The sequence below is a fragment of the Diplotaxodon limnothrissa genome, linkage group LG19 (assembly GCF_057381915.1).
Source record: "Diplotaxodon limnothrissa isolate DT_005_m linkage group LG19, D_limnothrissa_male_GT1.1, whole genome shotgun sequence".
Classification (NCBI taxonomy): Eukaryota; Metazoa; Chordata; class Actinopteri; order Cichliformes; family Cichlidae; genus Diplotaxodon; species Diplotaxodon limnothrissa.
The window spans coordinates 5972613-5995943 of NC_140614.1; the positions used below are offsets into that span (position 1 = coordinate 5972613).

At 39.7% G+C, this 23331-nt stretch overlaps 3 protein-coding genes across 4 annotated transcripts in view; 1 reads left to right on the forward strand and 2 right to left on the reverse strand.

Moving 5' to 3' along the window:
• The window catches only part of arhgap5 (Rho GTPase activating protein 5), a 61194-nt gene that overhangs the window by 15813 nt on the left and 22050 nt on the right, over window positions 1-23331 (reverse strand). The window lies entirely within an intron of this gene.
• Window positions 6450-10959, forward strand: LOC146611592 (uncharacterized). Its single transcript, XM_085343500.1, has 4 exons — window positions 6450-6488; window positions 9078-9301; window positions 9618-9753; window positions 10036-10959. Exons 1-4 carry the CDS (start codon window positions 6450-6452, stop codon window positions 10786-10788), a joined length of 1152 nt encoding a protein of 383 aa, XP_085199626.1. The 3' UTR covers window positions 10789-10959.
• Window positions 11361-14125, reverse strand: LOC146611593 (uncharacterized). 2 transcript variants are annotated; one of them, XM_085342687.1, is made up of 5 exons: window positions 13792-14125; window positions 13366-13457; window positions 12793-12987; window positions 12628-12704; window positions 11361-12371 (listed from the first exon to the last, which is right to left on the reverse strand). In XM_085342687.1, exons 1-5 carry the CDS (start codon window positions 13940-13942, stop codon window positions 11732-11734), a joined length of 1155 nt encoding a protein of 384 aa, XP_085198813.1. In that variant the 5' UTR covers window positions 13943-14125; the 3' UTR covers window positions 11361-11731. The 2 variants fall into 2 exon arrangements, with proteins under 2 accessions (XP_085198813.1, XP_085198812.1); XM_085342686.1 differs by lacking the exon at window positions 13366-13457 and having other exon boundaries at window positions 13792-13886.

Sequence of the window (23331 nt, forward strand, 5' to 3'; positions counted from 1 at the left end):
GAGAAACAATCAGCTGATGATTAAAAATAAATGAATGAATATACAATAAAATATTTGGGGGGTACTTTGTGTATGAAAGCAGAAATCCTCTCCTTTCTTTTGATCTATTCACTGTGTTCATATTCATAACACCAAATATTTTAGGGGTCTTAAAGATTAGTAAATATCATTAAAAAGCCTGGCAATTTGTCCAGTGGTGAAAGTGTTTGCCAATATTTTGCTGTATATATTTTCCACACTAGTTTTGATCTTTATATGTAATGGCTCCAAAGTGTAGCTGGAGACACAGATCCTCTTTGGGTTTGTGTCAGGAAGGCCATCCGTAACAACGTAAAACTGCCAAATCGATCCATGTAGAACATAGTGATGGGCTTTGTAACTTTTAGGACAGTAATTTGAAGTCCAATCCGATAAATAATTTGGACATTTTTCTCCTCTACTAGCTGATGATGATGCAACTCATATTTACTCTTTTTTTCTGTGCCCTGAATCTCTCATCACCTGACCTTAAAATAACCCCCAAAGGCCATTGCCAAAAATGCCACCACCCTGTACATCTGTGCGTCCTTGTGAGGACATTTGATTCTCAACAGGATGGAACACAAAATACACACACACACACACACACACACACACACACAGGACCTGAAGGAAAGGAAGTTAACAGTGGAGTTCATGTTTGCATGTTGAGATCAGACAGGACTCGTCCTGCTGTGATATGATCTAATATCCTGACTGACACACACACACACACACACACACACACACACACACACACACACACACACACTATAGCTCAGCTCCTCTCACATTGCTCAATTTCGATCTCTCTCTCTCTTTTTCTTATCTATCACAGCAGTTTCACGGTTTCTCCTGCTACCTGTCTCTCTGCTCACTGGCCAACTGCCACAGTCATTTTATTGCCACGATAACCATCTGCTGTGGGAGTGGGACAGGAAGCTAGTTCAATGAGTGAAAGTCAATCATTGGCTATTTTTAACTCTTATTTTACCAGTCAGGGACATGCGTTATTTTCTTTCTGCCCCCTGTGAAAGTCGAAGCTGATGATGATAAATGGCACAACGATTCGTGTTCCATGCCTGTTTAACAATGCGTTTTGGTCATTTTTCTATCCAATAAAAGTCATCTAAACAGTTATCATGGAGGTGATTTGTTATTTTGTTTGTAGGGTTTTTTTACCCTTTCATAAGCTTAAATTTATTTTGTTGCATCCCAAATCAAAAGCATTTTCCTACTGTGAAAAGCTGCAGTGAAAAACAATATTAAGCGTTCCAGTTATGCAAAGCTGGTGCGTTCAATAATGGAACAAAGACACATAAATAACTCTGAGAAAGAAAAAACACCCCCAATAAATCCCACTTTGTTCAACACACACATGAGGATTGTTGCACTGAGTAAAACACCCAAAGTCACAACCAAAAAAAGAAATAAATAAATATTCCTTCTGTTCTGATTGATTCACAGCAATCTGCAACTATGTGTGGAGATCCTTGGCCTGAGCAGTTTAATAAAAAGACGCCTGAATGGGGCGTTCACTTGTCCTGAAAAGCAACCAAACTGGGTACAAACGTTCACTGTTAAACATGTTATTCCCATTAAGATAATTAAGGTGCTGATGCGGCGGCATCGGCAGGATCGAGGAAATCAGATTAAAGGCGCTAAAGACGTTAACAGTCTGCTGCTGGGGAAAATGAGGAATATTTTCTTCACAGACTGTCGTCCACTCAAGAAGAGGGATAAATAAAGCTCTGGGGATTGTGTCTTTAAATTGCAAGTCATTAATGTTTTATTCAGCACTCTGCATTAACATTTACTAGCCTCGAGCTGTGAACCTCGAGATGTGGCAATAGAAATTTGAGGCGTTTTGAAAAGATTATGGGACAAAAAAAGAATATTCTGCTAGCAAAATGTTAGTTTGACATCGCTCTAATATTTGCTGTGTTTGTTGTGTTTTACCTCTTCAGGACTGGAATGGATGCTTAAATAAAATAATCTAAAAGAATTATTGGGAAGAATTCCTCTATGTTGACGACTCATATCCAATGGTGGGGGTTGGTCAGCATACACTGATCTAGAGGAAGTTTTAATATTTTAGCAAAACAAAGACCCAATCAGCTGCTTAGATTCACATATTTAAGGTTTATAGGTAAGTAACATCCATCCACCACACACGTTTTTCTGCTTATCCAAGCTTCTCTAATCCTAAACTTAAAGAAAGACATAGAGCGCTTGTTAAACTAAGCAGCAAACACGCTGCTTCCTATCAGCACATCCCAGCCCTCATGTTCCACTTTCTCATATCCAGGACACTTAGCTCTTATCCTGCTCGTTATAAATGGGACGTGGCATGCTAACATGCGCTGAAGATGAATGCGCAGGTAAAAGTGCTCAGTTTTCCCCAGAGGAGCCGGAACGTTTCCCACAATCCTTCAGCTAAGAAATGAGCTGAGCTTTCTGGTCTGGAAGTGATTCTGTGGGCAATCCACTCATCCAGAAAGAGGGGGTGGAGGGTGTGTGTGTCGGAAAAGGAGCATGACCTCAGGTGAGCACTTTCTTTGTCCTCACCCTTTATTCTCATACACACACACACGCACACACACACTTGGCTGAGTTTGTGGTCTGGTGGAGTCATCAGTTTCTCCAACGGTGTGTTAATTTAACGACCGGCCCACCACACAACCATGGGTCAATATAAATCAATATGAAGGCTGCGAGGAGCGCGTGTGTGAGTATGATTTAATATCTGGGCACCTTAGGTAACGAGATCCATACCCCACACATGCACACGGTCTCAGCAGGAAACAAAACCACAGCTGTAGTCTCCTTTCAATCAGAGATTGCAGAGTATATTAACACACACAAAGGTAACTGTTGCTAAAAGATTGTTTCTTAAATTCTACATCTGTTGTTCATCTTCTTTATCTTTACACTGATTCTTGATAATAGTTATACTGGAATGATGAACATGATCACTGAAGTCATTTTTGCATGAATGAATCTGATGTTCATTTTCGACACTGGCTGAAAGAAACCACAAAAATGATCAGCCTGGAGGTTGATATGACAACTTTGCTTGCATGCACGCGCTCTCTTCATTGTTTATAGTTGCTGTGCTGTGCAGATTGAAAAGGAAGTGTTTTGCTGAAAAGAACTGGATCCGCTAATACCAGACCATGTTTCAATGGAAGCTGATAATCCCAGCTTTGAGACTTGTGATAAACACCATCATCCTGGAGCAAATCAACACACCAGGACTTCTCTGACCAAATAGTAACAAAAATACCACCTCCCAGTTTTACGCCCACAGCAACCATTCAAACGGCATTTCATATCCATGCCTATCCAGACTTGACCTTTGACCATTTGGATATAAAATTCCAAAACACTTAATCATTTTTAACTTATCCTGAAATGCTGTGATAACACTGAATGAATTCTTCAGTTGTGGTTTTATGAGGTCACAGTGACCTTCACCTTTAAATACCAAATTTTAATAGCTTCATCTTTGAATCCGAGTGGTCATTTGTGCCAGATATAATGAAAATCCCTCAAGGCATTCCTGACTGGTGTACACAAATTATTATAGCACACTGAACGCTGTGATTGATTAAATCAATCAGCTCTCAGTCCCAGATGGATATCCCATGGCTGTTAGCAAAATGAGCGTTCCAAGTCGGCAGTTTCCTGGTCCATCTCGGTAACAAATGATTCATGTTCAAAAAGAAAAAAACCCTAGCTTTTTGGAAAGCAGCAGGGAGCTGGCAGTAGACACCCCAATTAACACTGTTCACACAATGTTTTAAGTCCCCGTTTCCCCTCCTCGTCATAACAGGCACATGCAAAGCTAACATGGCACACAGAGACACACACTGGAAATAAGCAACATTTAAATTAGCCAGTTATTGTTCAATGACCTACACAAAGACTCTGAAACTCTCAAGACTACAAGATCAGCCAATAAAGTGTGAGATAAGGGATGGAAGATTAGAATGGTATACAGTTACACATTATAACCTAAACCCTGTTAAAGAGGCAATGGGGTTTAAAAGCCATGGGTCTTTATCAGATAAGGAGGATACAGAAATCTGAACCTACCAACGCTGTGGCAACTGTAGTGCTCAGCATTACTAGCTTGACCCACATTATTAAAGACGCAAGAAGTGTACCATTCAGGATCTCACTTGAAATGGTGTATTGCCTTTGATGGCAACTCTGTAGGAGTGCAATACTAAGTCTCCAGAGTGAAGTATTTTACTTTAATAAATCCATCCATCCTCTTAAATATGTATCAAGATCAGGGTCACATGGGGCTTATCGCAGCTGTCATAGGACAGGAGGCAATGGATCCCCTGGACAGATAGCACATCTATGGCAGGGTTAACACAGACAGACATCCATTCATGCTCACATTCACACTGCAGCTCCTAACACAATTCGAAGCAAACAACAACACATTTTCTCACGGTGCCTCACTAGTACTGGGCCAAAGAGGTGAGGATTCAACTTCTCCTCCTCCTTTGCCTCACTCTGTTCATGCTTTCTTTCTTTCGGCCCCATCTCCCCTTTGGCTCCTTGCCGCTACTTCAGCTGTTAAGCATCATCTTCACTTTGATTTATTGGAACTGGATTCTATAATAAACAGTCATCTGTAGCCAAAATGTAACACTGCAGCGAGCACCATAACAATTTATCGAAGAGATTTTAGGTAATGGAAAAGAAAGCAAAGGTGACAGAATAAGTAGCTGCAAACCACAGAATCTATGTAAATCACAAATAGTGTACCATATTATCTACCATCCAGACCGTTTACAACAAAAACACTCATGAGACCTCTGAATGGATCCATTTTTTCTCCCCTCCAGCTGCACAAGCCTAGCTTGAAACTTTTAAACAACTTGATTTTATCAGAGGTTTTCTTATACTTTCTTTTTAGGTAATGTATTTGTTGTCTCGCTTACAATGTATTTGGGTACAATGTCTTGAGGTAAAACATTCCTTTAAATTTGTTAACGGTTTTAAATTTTAAATAAACTTTAGGAGAAAATACAAAAAATAAAGGTATAAAACTACCTTGATATTAAAATGAATTCCTTCTAAGTAACTAAAATGCTGCATTTGAGTCAAAAGTAGGTTTTCACATTGAACACACAGCTGAATCAGGTCATAAGAAACTGTGAAAAGAATGTCAACTACTCCAGTGTGACGTCATTATAAAATTCATTTACATCTACAACCAGATGTCTCCCAGGCGCCTCTATTTATGCTCGAGATTTAAAAGTTTTGCTAATTACTACAGTGTCCTCACAGTCCAGCCTCGTGATCTGAACTCGTGTGCATTGAACTGTGTGTCACTGGGTATGGTGACAGTAGGGCAGATGTCGGGCTTTCAGCAAGCCAAGACAGCAGCGCGTGCACACACACAAATACACATGCATGCACACTAATTTTCTAATGTAACAGAGACAGATGGGCAGTATTATAAATAGAGTTGTCAAGCTATAGCTACCTAGTTACTGCTCTGTTTATACACACACACACACACACACACACACACACACACATTCAGTTTGTCCTTTTATAATACTTTTTTACTGATTATCCGTTCATCCTGCAGAAGAATGTGATCAATTATAACCACATCTAATAAATTATATTTTAGCAGAAACCATTCAAGCCCTACTAAAAAATTTAAATGTGAAAGAGAAAACTGTTTAGAAAAACATGAGGTTGAAAAGGCTAAATTTGCAGGTTTGTAATTAAAAATGAACCTGTGGTGCTGGATTTAGATTTAATTAAACAATAAAATCAATTAATCTTCAGAATTTTTGAATGTTTTTCTCTGTTGCCAGTTAAAACGGATATGAAGAGATAATGTATATGTTATTATGTACAGTAACAGACCACATGACCTCAAACCCTCCAAAAATACTTGATAAATATTTCCTTTTGTACAAAAGGAAATAAAGGCTTAGTGGTACTGAAACATTGTGCAATATTCCTTTACATTTTTAAAAGCTCAAAGAAACATTTACTACAAATATAAACTACAAACATCTACTACAACTGTGGGTGGGGGCACTTTGACAATGCTAGCATTAATGAGTCACGCAACAACACAACATGTGTCACTTCTTATCTGTCATATTCTATTAAATACACAAACATCAACACAAACACACACACACACTAACAGCATGCATTTATTTTTAGTGAAGGTAAGTGATGACAGAGAGGAGAGGAGAGCATGGAGAGAACAGATAATGATGATAAGGGGAAGAGGGGGAGAGCAATCAGAGGAGAAAGATGTGAGTGTGAGAGGTGGGGGAGAGAGAGGAGAGAGAAAAGAGAGATAAGAGGATAAAGAGAGGGAGTGATGGGGTGATGATAAGGGACTGTGGAAAAGAGAAGCTGAAGGTATAAAAGGAGATATGGATGACAGAGAGAAGATAAAAGAGGAGAAGGGAGAGGTAGGGGGAGGGTAAAGAGGTCAAGCGTGAAGTGATAGGAGAAAAGGAACGAAGGGGCAGAGAAAGGGCTGGATAAAAGGAAAGAGGATAAAGGTCGAGAGATGGATGGACAGAAGTCGAGGAAATGGGAGAAACAGAACAGAATGGGAGAAGATTGCAATAGAAAAGAGGAGAAAAGGGAGGAAAAGGTGAAATCAATCCAAGACAATTAAGTTGTAGTAGAGGAAAAAGGGAATGGAGAAAAATAAGAGAGAAGTCAGTAGGTGTAGAAGGTGTAGATGAAGAGGGAAAAGAGGGATGTGTGAGAGAAATGGCAACTGGAGGAAAAAGGGGAGGAAGGGAAGAGGAAAAATATTCAGATGTAAAGAAAGGAGGGAAAGGAGGATGGAGAAAGAGAGGGATTAGTGGATGAAGTCAGAATAGACTACTTGCACTAGGGCATGTGACGTATTTCCGTTTCCAAATAGTACCGCTTGTGCGTTTCCGGTACGTTTGCTTATCTATCGGTAGCTATGCTAATGTCGCTTCAGAATGAGTATAAAAAGGAAAGTATTTAAAACAGAACATTTTCAAAAACAGGAGAAGAAATACTCCGAGCATTGCTGTGTCCCACTTTGTTCAGCTTCAGCCAAATTTAACGGCATACTAAGTTTTCATGCCTTTCCGACCCATTCCGACTTGAGAAGACAATGGCTGGTAAATATACGCCGGGATCATTTCACGATTACCTCTCACACCAGGGTCTGCTGCAGACACTTTGCCAGTGATCAACTCATAGAGCCAACAACCCTCGATGGTCGAAGGCGGCTTATTAAAGGTGCTGTACCAACACTTTTTGAGTGGAATGGCTATAAAGTTGAACCACCGCGGCGTAGTGTTTGGGAGAGAACGGAGCGACGCCCTGAACTAGTTCCTCCTGACGATCAAGAAGAGCACAGTCTTACAAGAGATCATCAGAGGTGGGACCAAGTCATTGTTTTGCAAGTCTCAAGTAAGTCTCAAGTCTTTATCCTCAAGTCTCAAGTCAAGTCTCAAGTAATGTCAGGCAAGTCAGAGTCGAGTCTCAAGTCACTGGTGTAAAAGTCCGAGTCAAGTCACAAGTCTGAAACTTTGAATTTCAAGTCCTTTCGAGTCTTTAAAAAAAACAAACGAAAAAATAATGTTGCAGTTATGCTAAATGTAAATATTAGACCATGTAATTTTTAAATCTGTGTTTTTCTCAACACATGACAAAATAGTGAACTTAGAAAATATACACAAATTGTGAAATTGCACCTCTTTAAAATGCAGCTCAATTAAACCTAGCTCCAAGAATAATTTTCACCGACAGTTCTGAGATAAGCTGCATGTTATTCTTGGATGTGGTTGTAGGACCAGCTTTAAAATCGCATGACAAAAATATCATACACATTAAAAAAAACTGTATCACCAACGTAGCCTGGACAACATTTGCTAGTTAGATGAAGTCAGCTATCTCATCTTAGCATATTTATATGCATATTTATAATCATACGGTTCTTGGAGTGAGTGCACACACTCATGAAGTTTAGTAACTTCAGGTCACTGCAACAAGCCCAGGTACAGTTTACCGACGGATGGGTACAGGACCTTGAAATGCACCGTGTAGAACGAAAGACCATCGTACGTATCATAAGTTTACCAGTCTCACAAATCGTCTTCATAAATACACATTCCTTAACCGTTTATTAATAGGACCTTTGAGCTCAACGGTAATTAATTAGTAGTGGAAATAATTTCTGGTACCCATCACAGAAATGTAGCAGTGACAATAATATTGGATGCTGTAATCGTACTGGGCAATTAGTGATACAAAAAACCTGTTTTATCCTGTGAATAAAAGTATATATTTTTGTCAATGTACCATAATAACAGAAGCGAAACACAATATTGTGTCAGGACAATTCACTATTTATGCACAATAAATAAAGGAGCATAGCGCGACAATTTCTGTTCAGCGCCAGACTTGCTTGTAACCTATATCACCAATTATGTTAAGAAAAATGACGTATTAACTACTAAAAAACACTGACCTTCGTGTAAATGCTTGGAGCAGACTAACATGTGAGCTGGAGTGTTCTGGGACGTTATATTTGATCTTTGAATGGCTGCAATCCAGGCCATCCGTCGCGTCTTTGTTACTTCGGAAACATGAACAATTTCTCTTCAACGACGTAATCCGATAACAACCGATCTCTTTACCCGTCGGCTTCCCGTGGCTGTCATGCGACCGGCTATTGCAGTTAATAATACAACAGCTTCTTGACATTTTTGTGTTTCTTTTTATCGCTGTATAACTGATTTTAATTGAAAGCCTGCGTGCGCTAGTACCGCTTGCCACGAGTTCCCAGAATCCTTTGCGGTTCTACCCGTGAATGACGTCACATTTTCAATCTCTATATAATATGCATGCTAAATTTTATATTTGGGGTAAAATATCAAGTCTTTTCAAGTAAACCGGTTCAAGTCCAATTCAAGTCCCAAGTCATTGGTGTAAAAGTCCAAGTCAAGTCACAAGTCTTAGAACATTTTTTCAAGTCAAGTCTAAAGTCATAAAATTAATGACTCGAGTCTGACTCGAGTCCAAGTCATGTGACTCGAGTCCACACCTCTGGAGATCATGACTACTGCTCAGTCCCTGAGCCATCTGCATTGGACATATCTGCATCAGCTGCAGAAGACCTGTCCAAAGACGTGGAGACTCTGAGGAAGGAAATACAGGAGTTACGTGTCCAGCGAGAATTTGGGTTACAGCGTTTTGCTGGCTCCGACACTGACATCCGATTCTATACCAGGTACATCTAAGTTCTATTCAAGCTAACTGTTTAAAATATACCAAGGTCACCATCAGTTAAATTTAGAAAGTTTTTCCAGTCTTAATGAAAACAAAATAGAAATTTACTTTTTCTCTGCTGATTGTATGTTTTATGTAGATGCTTTAGTATTTAAACGATATCCTAATGCTACAGGTAAAATACAACACCAAATACTCTTAATCAGACTATTTTATACAGCATTCCATTAGCATATTTGTCACAGTTCACATTATTTTTATGTCAGTGTGTAATGTTAATTAATGATTGACACGATGTATGTCTCTCTCGTGAATAGATTTCCAAGCTATGATCATTTGATGGCATTCTGGGTTTTGATTGAGCCTTGCATCTATAAAATGATCCGGGTTTCAAGAGCCAAGTCAGCTGCCAATCGGAACGAAGAAGTGTTGACACCTGCACGCACATCAACAGTAGGTTATGGGTTTGTTGGTAGTTAGAACTAGAGGTGTAATGTTATTGTATTTATGTACAATAACATTACTTTATGTACAGTAGCATACATACACAGGTGTATGTATGCTAGACTCAGTATCCTTTACATACATACACCTGTGCACTACAGCACCTCATTGTTTACCCCATGGTACAGTATGGTATGCCTAACCATTACAAAACATTTAGCCAAGAAAAGAATAATTTTACTAGTTCATAGCTTAAGGAGTAACATTTTCCCTTTTGTTTTCACCTTCCAGAGGCAGCTGCTACAGCCAATTGATGAGTTTTTTCTTTTCCTGGTTTTCCTGTCAGTTGGTTTGAAGGAGAGGGACCTGGCACACCGATTTAACATACACCAGTCCACAGTGAGCCGCATTATTGCAACATGGACAAATTTTCTTGCCACTGCACTGGGGTCTCAGTGCATCTGGCTTACACGTGAAGAAGTGCAAGCTTACCTCCCTGAGGAATTCAAAGATTTCTCAGACACCCAGATGATCCTTGACAGTACAGAGCTGAGGTGTCAGACACCATCCTCACCACTTCTCCAAAGTGAAATGTACTCTTCGTACAAATCCCACTGTACGATGAAAGCCCTGGTTGGCATAGCTCCACATGGTCCAGTGACATTCATCTCTAATCTGTATGCTGGTTCGGTTAGTGACAAGGAACTATTCAAACAATCAGGCATTGCTGAGAAGTTGACTGAAGACATGGCAGTGATGGTAGATAAGGGCTTCCTAATCACTGATTGTTGTAAATGCAAAGTGTACTGCCCACCTTTTCTATCTAAGCAGAAGCAGATGCCAGCATACCAGGTTAAGGAGACGCAGGCCATAGCCAGACTCAGGGTACATGTGGAGCGAGTCATTAGGAGGATCAAACAGAACAAACTTTTTGATAGCATCATTACCATGTCACATGTTTATAATATCAACCAACTGTTTGCAGTGGCATGTATGCTGTCAAATTACCAGAACACAGCATTAGTTAAAAAATGGGTTAAGTGAGACAAGATGGATTTTTCCCAAGACACCAGTGCCAGTACAAGTAACTTATGGAAAATGACCTGCAGCTGAGGCCACTACAGTTGAATTTCTTCCTTCTCAGCTGACAATACTTGATTACAGAACTGGTACTTGAGTGCCGATAGTTGAGTTTCAGTTATTGATAATTCAAATTCATTGCAAATGTTTAATGTTAATAATACTGTTTAATTATATTACTATATTACTATTCAGATTCAACAAAACTATTTATCAAAATTATAAAGTAAATCACTAAATCGTTTTAAAATCATAAGTGACATTGAACTTTTGTAACATCAAAAATACCATTTGTCATTTTCTACAGTTCAGTTGTGTTATTGTCTAAATGTATATCAGTATGCTAGGCATGGAGTTTTAAATACTTACCATGTAAATAAGTTCTGCACAAATTCAACGTTTTAATGTGTGTTTTTAAAAATTAAATTGATGCCATTGCTTAAATAACAGTTTATTGATGTCACATAAAAGTAACATGTAACAACAAAAGAATTCATGAAATATATTGAAAATAAAACATCAGTTATTTTGTTCCAGCCAGCCTGAAGGATCTGTTTTTCTTTTTGCTGTTTTCACTGTTCATTTTTTCAAACACAGGTATCTTGGCATATATATGTAAAAAAAGAAATAGTCTGCCTTTTCTCTGATTGCATTGTGCACATCTGTATCCATGTATATTCTTTGCACTAGGTAGTCCTCTTGTGCCCACACAACAAAGTCACACCACTGCATCCCACTGATGAGCAGTTGTCCTTGCACTTGCCAGTAATATGCGTGGCTCTTTTTTAGTTTAGGGGTACCACATTCCATCTGCACATATTTGCAGTCAATAAAGTTTTGCACATTGGGACATTTGAATTCGACGAAGCCAAACTGGGGGTATTCATTGGGGTCAAAAACAACACCATCAGGAGATGCAGCAAGCAATGGGGTGAATGACCAGACCAAAGGGTGAGTAGTTAACATTCATTAGCCTACTATACTCTGCTGCTATTGCAGGCTCCATCTCAGTTCCTCTCCTCATGTCTGCTGTCTGCCTTGTTCCCTTCAATATACGCTCTGCTAGTGACTCGGCCGAGCTCTGGCCTCTGACGTGACACACCTCCCGAAACCTAGAGGCAGTCACTCTGGGCCTGCGGAGCTGATGCCACTCAGACGAAGAGCTTTGCTCACGTGTAGCTTCCTCTATTTTGTGAGCCATTTCCAGAGTTACAGACAAGCTTTTCAGATGCAGAAGCTCTTCTTCTGAGCACACAAACACACAATCTGATGGCAAGATGTCATACCCCTCCAGAGGCAAGTGCGGTGTTGGTGGTGCATCGCGGTGTAGTGTGATGTACCGGGTTGTCAAAACCGGCTGCTGATATGACAGAACACTGCCCTCCTGCACCAGCCCAAAGGCACTTTCCACAAGGGGCTTGTCAGGTCTCATGTTCATTGTGGTCACAAGTGGCCTGTCCTCAATATTAAATTTTGCATATGCCTCCGTTATTCTGAACAAGCAGGGATCTGGTAACGGACCCACCATGCCTCTGTAGAAGCCACTCCTAAAGAAAACATCAATGACAATAATGTAAGGGAGAAGGTTATTATACTGAACAACAACTAAACTAAAAACTAAAAGGTGTAAAACAGTGGTGCATAAGTTAGAGACTGGGATGTATATGTACATGACTGAGTTAGCCGTCTTCAGAAAGTGTAATGTTGTATGTAAATTAATACCTATTCTGACACATGTATGTATGAAAAAAATAGCAACATACATTTGTAACACATGAAACCAAATTTTACAAATGTAATTACCGTACTCCAGTCTGGGCCATCCTATTTGGTACTGGCTTAGTGAAGATCATGGAGTTGATGGGTCCTGGCCTCACACCCTAACAGAAGACACATTTACTATGGATGGTGTTGCTGTTCATATGTAAACATGGACTAATTCAAAAACTTTAACCTCATTTAAATTACCACTGTCCGTGGCTTGTGCCATTGCTGTTCAGATTCCGTGCAGCTATGCACAGGGGGGACAACCGGCACTCTGAGTTGTGAGTAGTGTGCTGTTTGGAAGAGCAGTGCCACTGTGTGATTGCACATAACAGCGCCTGCCACACAGGAGCACTGGCTATGTGTCAGTATCACCGGCGATGAATCCAGAAGCTTAATCTAAGAAGAAAGAACGAAAATTAAAAATGTAACATCTTCATGGAAGAGCTGAACAGGAACATAGTTCAGTGTTATGGTTACGCACCCTCCTGAATGCTTAGTGTTTCCTTCTCTCCCTATTAAAACAACTTAACCATGCTTGATAACTGTAATAACTTAGATTGTGTATATTTGCAGTATTAACTTGTTGTCAAATGTTTCTGATCACCCAAACACACGTTGATTTAACTATCTGACTAGTCAAATTAGGAGTGATAAAGCAGGGAGACAAGGAAAACATTCAAGTTGATGGGCCTTTAGGAATGAACTTAACTAATGCTTAAATGAACTGAACCCCACAGAACGGGGATTAACAACTTTACACAGCTTCCTGCCTACACTTAGTCTGTGTGGTGCCTCACTCTTCCTCATCGACCTGTAGCACAGGGCTCTCACACCGACCTCCCCTGACAACCTGTCTTTATTGGACACTGAATAAAGATACAAGTACCATTAGCATTATTTCTGTATTACTCATTTCAGCATGTCTTAAACATATATATTTTACACTTAGCAAGAGTAGCATTAGGTAGTTAACTACCTCCATAGTTAGCCAACTACCTAACGCTAATATAACAGTGTCTAACAACAAAAGTGACATTAGTTAAGAAAACCTCAACTATAGTTTAGGACGACATAAAACACCGTTTAAGAAAACATGTAATGTAGAGAACTGACATCAAATGAAGGACATAGCGGAGTAACGTAGTGTTTGCATTTGACGTTAGCTAGCGTTTCTTTGTCGGTTAATTTACGTTTTCTTACCTTCGTAGTTGTGTATATATGATGCAGCATATAACTTAAATCCTTTATCTAATTTGCTGGCGGGGGTAGTCGTCACTCTGCAAATCCGATGAACATCGGTGATGTTCAATTTTGGGAGCTCTTGTAGGCATCGAGTGTAGAACGTCGCCATGGTTTAACCGCACCGGAAGCACTGGAGCAGGACTACATAGAACGCGGAAGTGTTAGTGCAAGTAGTCCATAAAGGAGGAGGCAGTGGATCTCCTTGAGCTCAGTGTCGAGCTGTGATGTGTGATGCAGCTAGACATTAAAATCACTTCTTTATAGCAAAAATCAGCTTTTTCAGTTCACAATTTCTGCTTTCACATTTTCTAGAATGATCAAACTTGATCAGTTTTACATATTACTTATTTATGAGCTGATCAGTGATACATTTTTCGATGAGAACGAGGGAAAGTACGTGTATTTCATGTATTTTTGCATTTTGTATTGATGGAACCTTCCAGGGACACAATGTCCAGGATTGTATATTTACACGTTGTCACTGCACTGTTCACAAATCTAAATCATCACATAAATCATCATCTAATCACTGGAGATGGGAAATACAAAGAAGCTGTAAACACCATTAGCAATGAGCAGGAACTCCAGCAACACTGAGGCACAAAAAGAAGGAAAAAGAATCTGTACAGCAGACCTCACCAACTGCTGATCCCATTTCCACTAAGCTCGGGGAAATGGTCGCTCAAAGCATTCAAAATGACACTGGGATGCAGTTACAGCTACAACAAGGTGACATTTCACTCGTGATTGGCTCAGACGAGGATGAGCTAGGACAGTTTCACTGCTGTCTTGTTAGCACTGAGAAGTCGAGGACGTCAGTTTATTTTAATAGTTCAATTTCTGCTGAATGTCAAAAACGGATACATTTACTGTCTTGGCGCTCACACAACTGACTGACTGAACATGTCAAATGTTTTTGCCTTACATTAGTTATATAACTTCTTTTTTAATAACTCAGAGTGGTATGCAATGATCCATCAGGTTATGGGACATAATTATTGCCACAGTCATTCCTTCAAATTAAAAGTGACTTTTTAAATTGAAACTGCAGTAAATTATTGTCCTATGAATGCTGAACCTGCAACTCACCAGAATTGGACATGTTTTTTTTTCCTGAGCAACTCTCACTTCTCTAGAAAATAGCACTAATAGCGCTCTGTGGATGTTACAGAATACCTATTGGACTTATATGTAATTACTCAGTGCTGTAAGAAAACTAAATTTAGTTCAGCTGTACGGGGGTGCAGTTTGAGGTTTGAGGAAAGAAGAAACCACCAGAGCTAAATGAAAAAAAAACTAAACTGCTCAAAATGACACCATGCCAGCTTGCTTGACCCTTTCGCTGTCATTTGTTTAATATTCACTTTACTGCCTTTTTTTTTATCCCCGCTCCCTCACATGTTTGCTGGCGGCATCCTGGCAAGAAAGAGGAGCGAGAGAGATTTACACAAAGAGAGAGGAGGGCAACATAAGGGCTTTTCAAGGCAAACTAATGGAAGACTGGACCGCTCAACTACAGCCACAGGACACACTCTCGCTCTAACACACACACACTTGCACACAAGCCCCATTAGACCAGATGACTGCCTTGGAGCCAGGTGGCATAGCACTAGCCTCTCTCTCTTTCTCGCCTTTTTTTCCCCTCTATCTGCACAGTCTGTCCCCAAGACAAAAACACAGTTTGCAGTATGCTATTTTACCGCACACACACAGCCGCCTCCAGCCCGGCTCAGGCTGGCCTCGTCTGTCCTTGCCTCCAGGTTAGACAGGGCCCTGATACTGTGCTGCAGACACATTCTAGGAGCCATAACCAATCGCCCTAATCTAATCCTTGCATAGCCTGCCTCACTTTAAGCAACAGAAAGAGAGTCCATCATATACAGCTACATTTGACAACGCTCTGCAACCGCAATCGTCTTTCAGATTGTTTTCATAAATCCCTACATCCACACAGATGATCTGAACAGCAGGAAACCGATAAATCTTCTCATCCTCTTCTTTCAGCAACTCCCCCCCCCAAACAAAAAAAAAGATATAAAGAAAAATGTTCATCCCAGCCAAAATATTATTAAGCAGGAACTGCCTCACCCAATATTCTGCCATGAGGCTAATTCATGGGGTCCAGTGCAGAAAGCAGATGTCCACGCAGCTTTATTTATAATGAAATATAAACTGCTGTGCAACAGTAATTCAGTCTAGAGACACTATAAGGAAGAAATGTGTCAATCAAAGAATGCCGAATAAAAATCTGAAAAGAGAAATCCAATCCAACGGATTTGCTTTGCTGACAAAATCCCAAAGTTTAGTTTACGTAGCGTTTTCAATGTATCCATAAAGCAAATTAGTACGGTGACCACAGTAAAAGTATGGTTTTATCTCCCCTCATTTAGACTGGCAATTTTAAATAAATCTCTAGGAGTTACTGAAATGGCTGCAGGACTTGTGTCCAGAAGCACTTTGATACCATATCAGCATATCAGAGAGGAAAATACCACTTTCACAAGAGCAAGAAGCTCTTTGTTCTCGATGAAACAACAATAAACGATCAGAAACTGAATAAGACAATCTGTGTGTCGTTTAGGTTGTTTACAGACGGACTATAAAAGTGGGAATAACAGGGAAATTTCTGACGCAGCTTCTTCTCAAACAAGACTACGCCCACTTTGTTTAATGTTTGCTACGGCCAGCCATCCTTTTCGACTGGAGAGCTGACTGTCAGAAAACACCGAAACATGTGCTTCATCATTTTTCAAGAGCCAGAGGAGACATTGTCAAATGATTTGCTTTGGTTGACAAAGAGAAGGGAAAAAGATGCAAAGAAAGTCAGTTTACTGCTTCTATAATTACCAGGAAAACAGCAAGTCCTTCACGTAGCGCTGAAAGCAGCACATTTCTCTAAAAGCAGCTAAAGGTCAGGGATGTGAACATGTGTATGGCAACAAAAAATAGACAGCTCTTAGATCATTATCTCAATATAAGAGTCTAATAAAGACACAAAATCCTGTGATGGCATAACTCACTATAGATTAGGCTACAACCCGTGTGAAAAAAAAAGGATTTTGACCAGAAAACAAACTGTTGACACATGATTTATCATCATTTTAGCTGCCAGGGAACAAGTAATGAAATAAAGAAAACTGTATATAAAATAGTTAGTGCTGTGCTAACTCGCTAACTCGCCCAGTGTGTGGGGCTGGACGGCGCTAACACGTTAACGAGCTAACCGTGCTAGCACGTTGACGCCATGCAGCCCCATGCACGGGGCAGTCGAGCTCACTAACGGAGATTTGCCGCGTTAATGCGGTTATGGCGTTAACGTCATTTTAACCAGATTAACGCTGACAGCAGTAAAAATAGTATGATTACTTAATCGTGCCTCTTAGGTACTAATGGTTTACACCCTGGCCTAAATCAAATTGTATTGATTTTAAACAGACAACAGAACAACAAAAAGTATTAACTCTAAATTTTGGGTTGAGAAACGAACAAAACAGAGAGAAAAGCTCATAGTAGTAGACGTAGTCAGACAGAGACAAGGTCTGAACATTCCTGAAGCCCAAAACAGGTAATCACATACAATTAGCCAAGCTAAAAAAAAACAAACCCAAAAAACAACTCTGTCCTTTTTTACTCTATCCTCTGTCTCTCACTGGGGATGATCAGCACACAGAGAATAGATAAATGAGAAGAAATATACAGAGAGAGAGGAAGGAGGGCAGAAAGTGCAGAGCTTGCCCAGAGGGATAAGGTGATGGGATGAATGAGGTCAGAGTCCCTGCTTCACCTATTCACTGAAAAAAATCATAAACTGGGTGGATGGGAGAGAAGGGAGCGGCTGCTTAGATACTCAGCCACAGGCACGCACACACCCACAGTCAAGTCCACACCCACATTTTCCTGTCTCTTGGTGTGTCACTGACCAGGAACTCCACAGGGAAGAGATCAGGACTCGAGGCTACATAGCAGGATGTAAGGCTGTGTTATAAGAACCAAAAATGAGGGTGTTGTAAAGTGTCACAAACAAATCAAGCATAAGCAATAAAATGCTCTGTAGCCGCCTGATCCAGCCTCACTTGAGCGCAGTCACATGTAACCGCAAACACAACCTGTCACAAGAACAGCGAGCCTTTGTGGCGTCTGCTTTTCACGCACCCATTATCTGCTCAGAAACCACAGAAACACAGATCGCTGTCATCACCTCTCCGCCTCTCAGCTGGTGGTTTATTACATGTGGTTAGAGCTCATCCAACCACAAGCTACTGTGCCACAGCTCCTCGCTCTAACTGGGGAAAGGAATCAAACACCAGCCAGTGACTCATAAGCTTGGGAAACAGGGCTAAAGCTGTGAGTTAGACAGAGAAGGGGGGGGGAAAAGAGATGCTGGTCTTCGGTTATAAGAGCAGAATATGAATAAACAAATGAAGGTCAAAGGTAACTGCAATAGACTAATCAGAATGAATAATTTGCCTCAGAACAGCACAAAGCTAATCAGTCAGTCACTGCAGCCTGTTGTCATGTGAACAGTACTGAAGAAATTAGCTGCTGGGGCTGAAATATCACATACCTCTGAGTTTCACTAAATGCATTCGTGTGAGAAAGCGAACCAGCGACCCAGATATAACTATAAAAGGTCAAGACTTTAGTTCCTGGTAAACAAAGAACTTATAAATCTAATTTTGTGATGATACAACAGGAAAATCAAGTGTCTACTGACTCTGGGATGCATGGAAAAAAGCCAGCCTGCTCAATTTTAGCGAACAACACAACAACAATTACAATGGTTAAATAATTAAATGGGGAAAAAAAGAGTTGAGGGTGGTGGAGGGTTGTATTCATCCGCTGGGAAGTTTTTGACTCCAGGGTTAGGGCCAGTCTCTCTCCAGCCGGCTGTCTGAGGGTGCAGACAGGGGCAAAGAGAGCCCCGGTGGCAGAGGACTCGCATGCCTGAAGAACCCTACATGGCAGCCTCAGGGCAAGCTACAGATAGCCCAACAACAGTTGGTTTGATGGCCAAAGGCTATTTTTCCATCATCTTGACCTGACCTGCACTAATCAGCCAGTGAGTTTAAGCTTTCAGAAATATGAAGAAAGAAAAAAAAATACAACTGGAAAGAAACCCAGGACAAACAAAACAAAAGCATTGTTAGGGAAATGAATGCAAAAGAGGATTTGTTTTATCCTAATTGTTTTGTTTTTATAAATCGCTGTAAGGCAAAATCATAATTAAAAACCAATTAAATGCCTAGCCTCACAAAAATAATATAGTTTAGTGGCCTTACAGATATGCCTGGTTAACAGTTTGTTAATGGCCACACATCAATGGACACAAATAATCCCACAATTATACCAGAAGCCAGCAGCGTGAGTCTGTTATCTAACTTGTTGACAGGTCCTGTTTTGATACTTTGGGTCACTGGATCGTTTTATGATTGCAATATTGAAACCTTATCTGTTGATACACGCAAAAATACCATCGTCACAAGCTACTGTGTTGGAAATGGCTACTACATCCTCTGGTGGCCTAATTATGGTCTTCCAGTGTATCCTGGGAAACAGGAAGTGCTTGGTGTAATTTAACAAAAGCTTAAGAGAAAGCTTAAGAGTGCAAACGACTCTTGTTCATTGATTACCGATGGTGAGCTATCGAGTTGGCTGACAGTTGACAAGATCCAGCATAAACTCTCACTCAGGAGTTTGTGTGGCAGAAGGAGTCAAAACATGAAATGCCAGGATCTGTTTGGATTACGCTGCTTTCCACTGATCCTGTGAGGTATGATCATGTTAATGTCTCAACCCCCTTTTTTAGAGTGCTCTGTGGGATATGTACTTAAGCTTCTCCACTGTGTTAAAACTAAAACCAAATCTGAATTTCGGTTTTGCTTTCAAATGGTCGTAACGGGACTTCCAGAGCGATCTAAAAATAGCGACAGCACTGGAAGCAGCCCAGAGGTACAAAAGGACGCGACCCTCGAGGCAAGAACATCCCAAACTAAATCTATGGCTCTTGTGTTTTTATTGTTAAGCCTTTTTTGTAGAGCTCAGTACTCAGAAAATCACCTGCATGATTTAAGTGCAAATGTGAGGGTGTGATGTGTACAGCGAATGTAAACACTAGAACTGGAACAATGAGTCAATCAGCTGATTAACAAGAAATCAATAGACTGGCTGTTTTGATTGGACAATTGTTGTTTTTCTTTAAGTGACATAAATACATAAATTAAAATCAATACCATGCAGATTAATCTTAAAGTGCTGTTTTCTGCCTGTCTGCAGCTGCAGATTGTTTCTCTTCTAGTCTTCAAACAAAAGTAAAAAAAATAAAAATATATTTTTTTAAAAACAGCCTTTTTTCTTCCCAGACAGTGATACCAGAAGGTCACAGGTCAGACAGTTAGACCAGTCTCAACGGGGACCAGGCAGCTGGGAGCACTGGCTCTCTGACCATTGAACAGGAAGCTCATTTTGTGTTTCCATTGGACATGACGTAAGTCCAGCTGCCAGCAGGAAAACAACATGTGCATGATCACAACACAACACAGCCCACAGAAAGAATCCCAGCACAGGGAATGGGAAGCAGGCCAACCCGCCAATCAATTTTCAACTTGAACTCTCACTTTGGCCGATTTCCTCACTCTTCTACTGGAGCACAGAAAGCTGAAGGCGCATATCTAATAAACAGAAGTGGAGAGAATGATTGGCAGGAAAGGGTAGAAGAACACGCTATATTAGAATTATTTTTCATCTCCTGTCAGCTGTGTTTTTTAGCCTCTTATATCATTCTGAACTCTCTTTCTGCAACCCCTGGCTCTTTTGAATGACTATATTTTTCAAGCACATACTCAAAGGAGGTACTCAAAAATCTATGAATTATTTTTATAAAATCTATTTCACTCCAATGAAAATCCCTTCATTCCGCTGCAAAGTCAGGAGTGGAGACCTGACTTCAAAGCAAGGCTGAAAATAGCCAATAATCAGCTTTGTGTGAAGCCTGGTTGACATGCTTGCTGAATAATTCTCCAGCAGAGCTCAAAGTAGAAGTTAAGAACCAGTGTACTGGGGTTTCCTGCCACTTCCAGAGTTGCTCCAGCTGGCTATTCGCAAAAACTGGCATTGTTGCAATGAACTGAGGAACACACGCTTGTGCAAAACAATGTCTGGAACGATAAATGAGGCACCGAAGCTCACGCTGACGTGTGCGGTCATTAACTTACCATTAAAGGTTGTAAAGTTAGATTAAAATAAACTTTGCAAGTGAAAAATGTGCTATAGTGGAAGTATTGTGGATTTCTTTTGTTGAAACAAAATTGCTCTGGCTGTGTAATTATACTCGATGTGTTCTTACATTTTTTAAGCAGTTAATGGCTGCAAACGATCTCTAAACCTATTTTTTATAATAGTCAGTGAAATTGGCAAAAATCTGATATATTCTTATTAGAGCAAATTTAGCCCATTCATTGTGCTGTTGGTAAATGTCATATTCTTAATTAAGATTGTTCCTCATTGAGAAATAGTTTATTTGAATGACTGATTTAATAAATGACAACAATATATTTTGAAAAGCTAAAACGATAGACAAACGCATAGACAAAAAGCAATATGTGGCTGGGTTATTCATAGACTTGACAAAGGCATTTGACACTATAGATCATGATATATTAATAAGAAAACTGGAACGTTATGGTGTCAGAGGGGTAGTTTTAGATTGGGTCCGGAGTTATTTAAGTGACAGAAAGCAGTTTGTGAAAATAAATGGTGGTTGCTCCTTATGTATGGACATTGCTTGTGGTGTACCCCAAGGGTCAGTTTTGGGTCCAAAATTCTTCAACTTGTACATTAACGACATCTGTAAAGTGTCCAAAGTATTAAAAATGGTTCTCTTTGCTGACGATACAAACATTTTTTGCTCTGGTGATGATCTGCAGAATTTATTGGAGGATATGACTAATGAAATAAGTAAAGTGAAGTTCTGGCTTGATAAAAACAAATTATCATTAAATTTGAATAAATCTAAACTTATGTTATTTGGAAATAGTAGTTTAAATACAAATGCAAAGATTCAAATAAATGGTGTTGATATTGAAAGAGTCAGTGAAAATAAATTTCTGGGGGTAATAATAGATGAAAAACTTAACTGGAGAGCTCACGTAAGATATATTCATTCCAAAGTATCACGAAGCATTGCAGTACTAAACAAGGCAAAACAGGTATTCGACAGAACATCACTTCATATTCTCTACTGTTCACTGGTTTCACCATACTTAAGCTATTGTGCAGAGGTCTGGGGCAATAACTATAAAACCACATTACATTCACTTTTTACTCTTCAAAAGAAAGCAATTCGAATCATCCACAATGCAGGTTATAGGGAACATACAAACTCACTATTTTTGCAGTCTGAAATATTGAAAATTGACGATATAGTGAAATTCCAAACAGCACAAATTCTATTCAAAGCAAAAAATAAAGAACTGCCAGGTAATATTCAGAGTATGTTTTTTTTGAAAGAAGGAAGTTATAATTTAAGGGGTTTTTGTAACTTCAAAACAATGAAGGTACGTACTACAAGAAAAGGCTTTTGTGTTTCTGTTCAAGGAGTGAAACTATGGAACAAACTGAATATGGAATTAAAGCAATGTCCAAACATAAAACTGTTCAAAAAGAGTTATAAAAATATGATCTTCTCGATCTATAAAGAAAAGGAAAATATTTAAATTAAGTGAATGTCTCTATTTAAAAACAAACAAACAAAAAATTCATGATGTGATATTATAGTATATAGTATATCAGAAATCTGTTCACTATTTTTATTACAAATTATATCAGTAAGGAAGCTGACTAAATATTCACTGATAATTTATGGGACAGGGGTGGGATTAAATAAGTGTATACTTCTTCCCACTCCCTTTCAACATGTAAATTAATCAGAATGTTTTTTTGTATGTAATTTGTATAGTATTTTTTTTTTCTCTCATTTCTTTTCTAAATGTACTTGTATATTGTTCACATGTTGAAATAAATTACCAATCAATCAATCAATCAATCAATCAATCAAATCAAGAAAATGTGACATTTGTAAGAAGTCACTTTCTTAAAAATGTGACTTCTTATACATGTCACATGTCGATGGTCGTTTGAAGCGCTGAGAAACCGTCGCCCCCTCCTCCATCCTTCCCCTCCTCACATTATACTAAGTGCTGGGGAAACTAACAACCAATGGGACTTCAAAATGCATCAGCATCAAAAAGCCATTTAATCATTGCTCTGCCTCCCTCTCTCTCTCCTTCCTCCAGCCCTCATGCCAAATACCATTTCATGTCTCTGGGGAGCAGGAAACGTTTAATAAAACTTCTCTAATCGAGTTCAGCGGCAAAGAGCTGTGTGTCCTCGCTTTGTGCTTGTCATCTCTCAAAGACTTCTTCTTCTGCGAGACCCAGTTCGTCAAACGGTTTTATTCTCCGAGGCCAAACTGATGTTTTGGGGTTTTTTATGTAAGCAGAC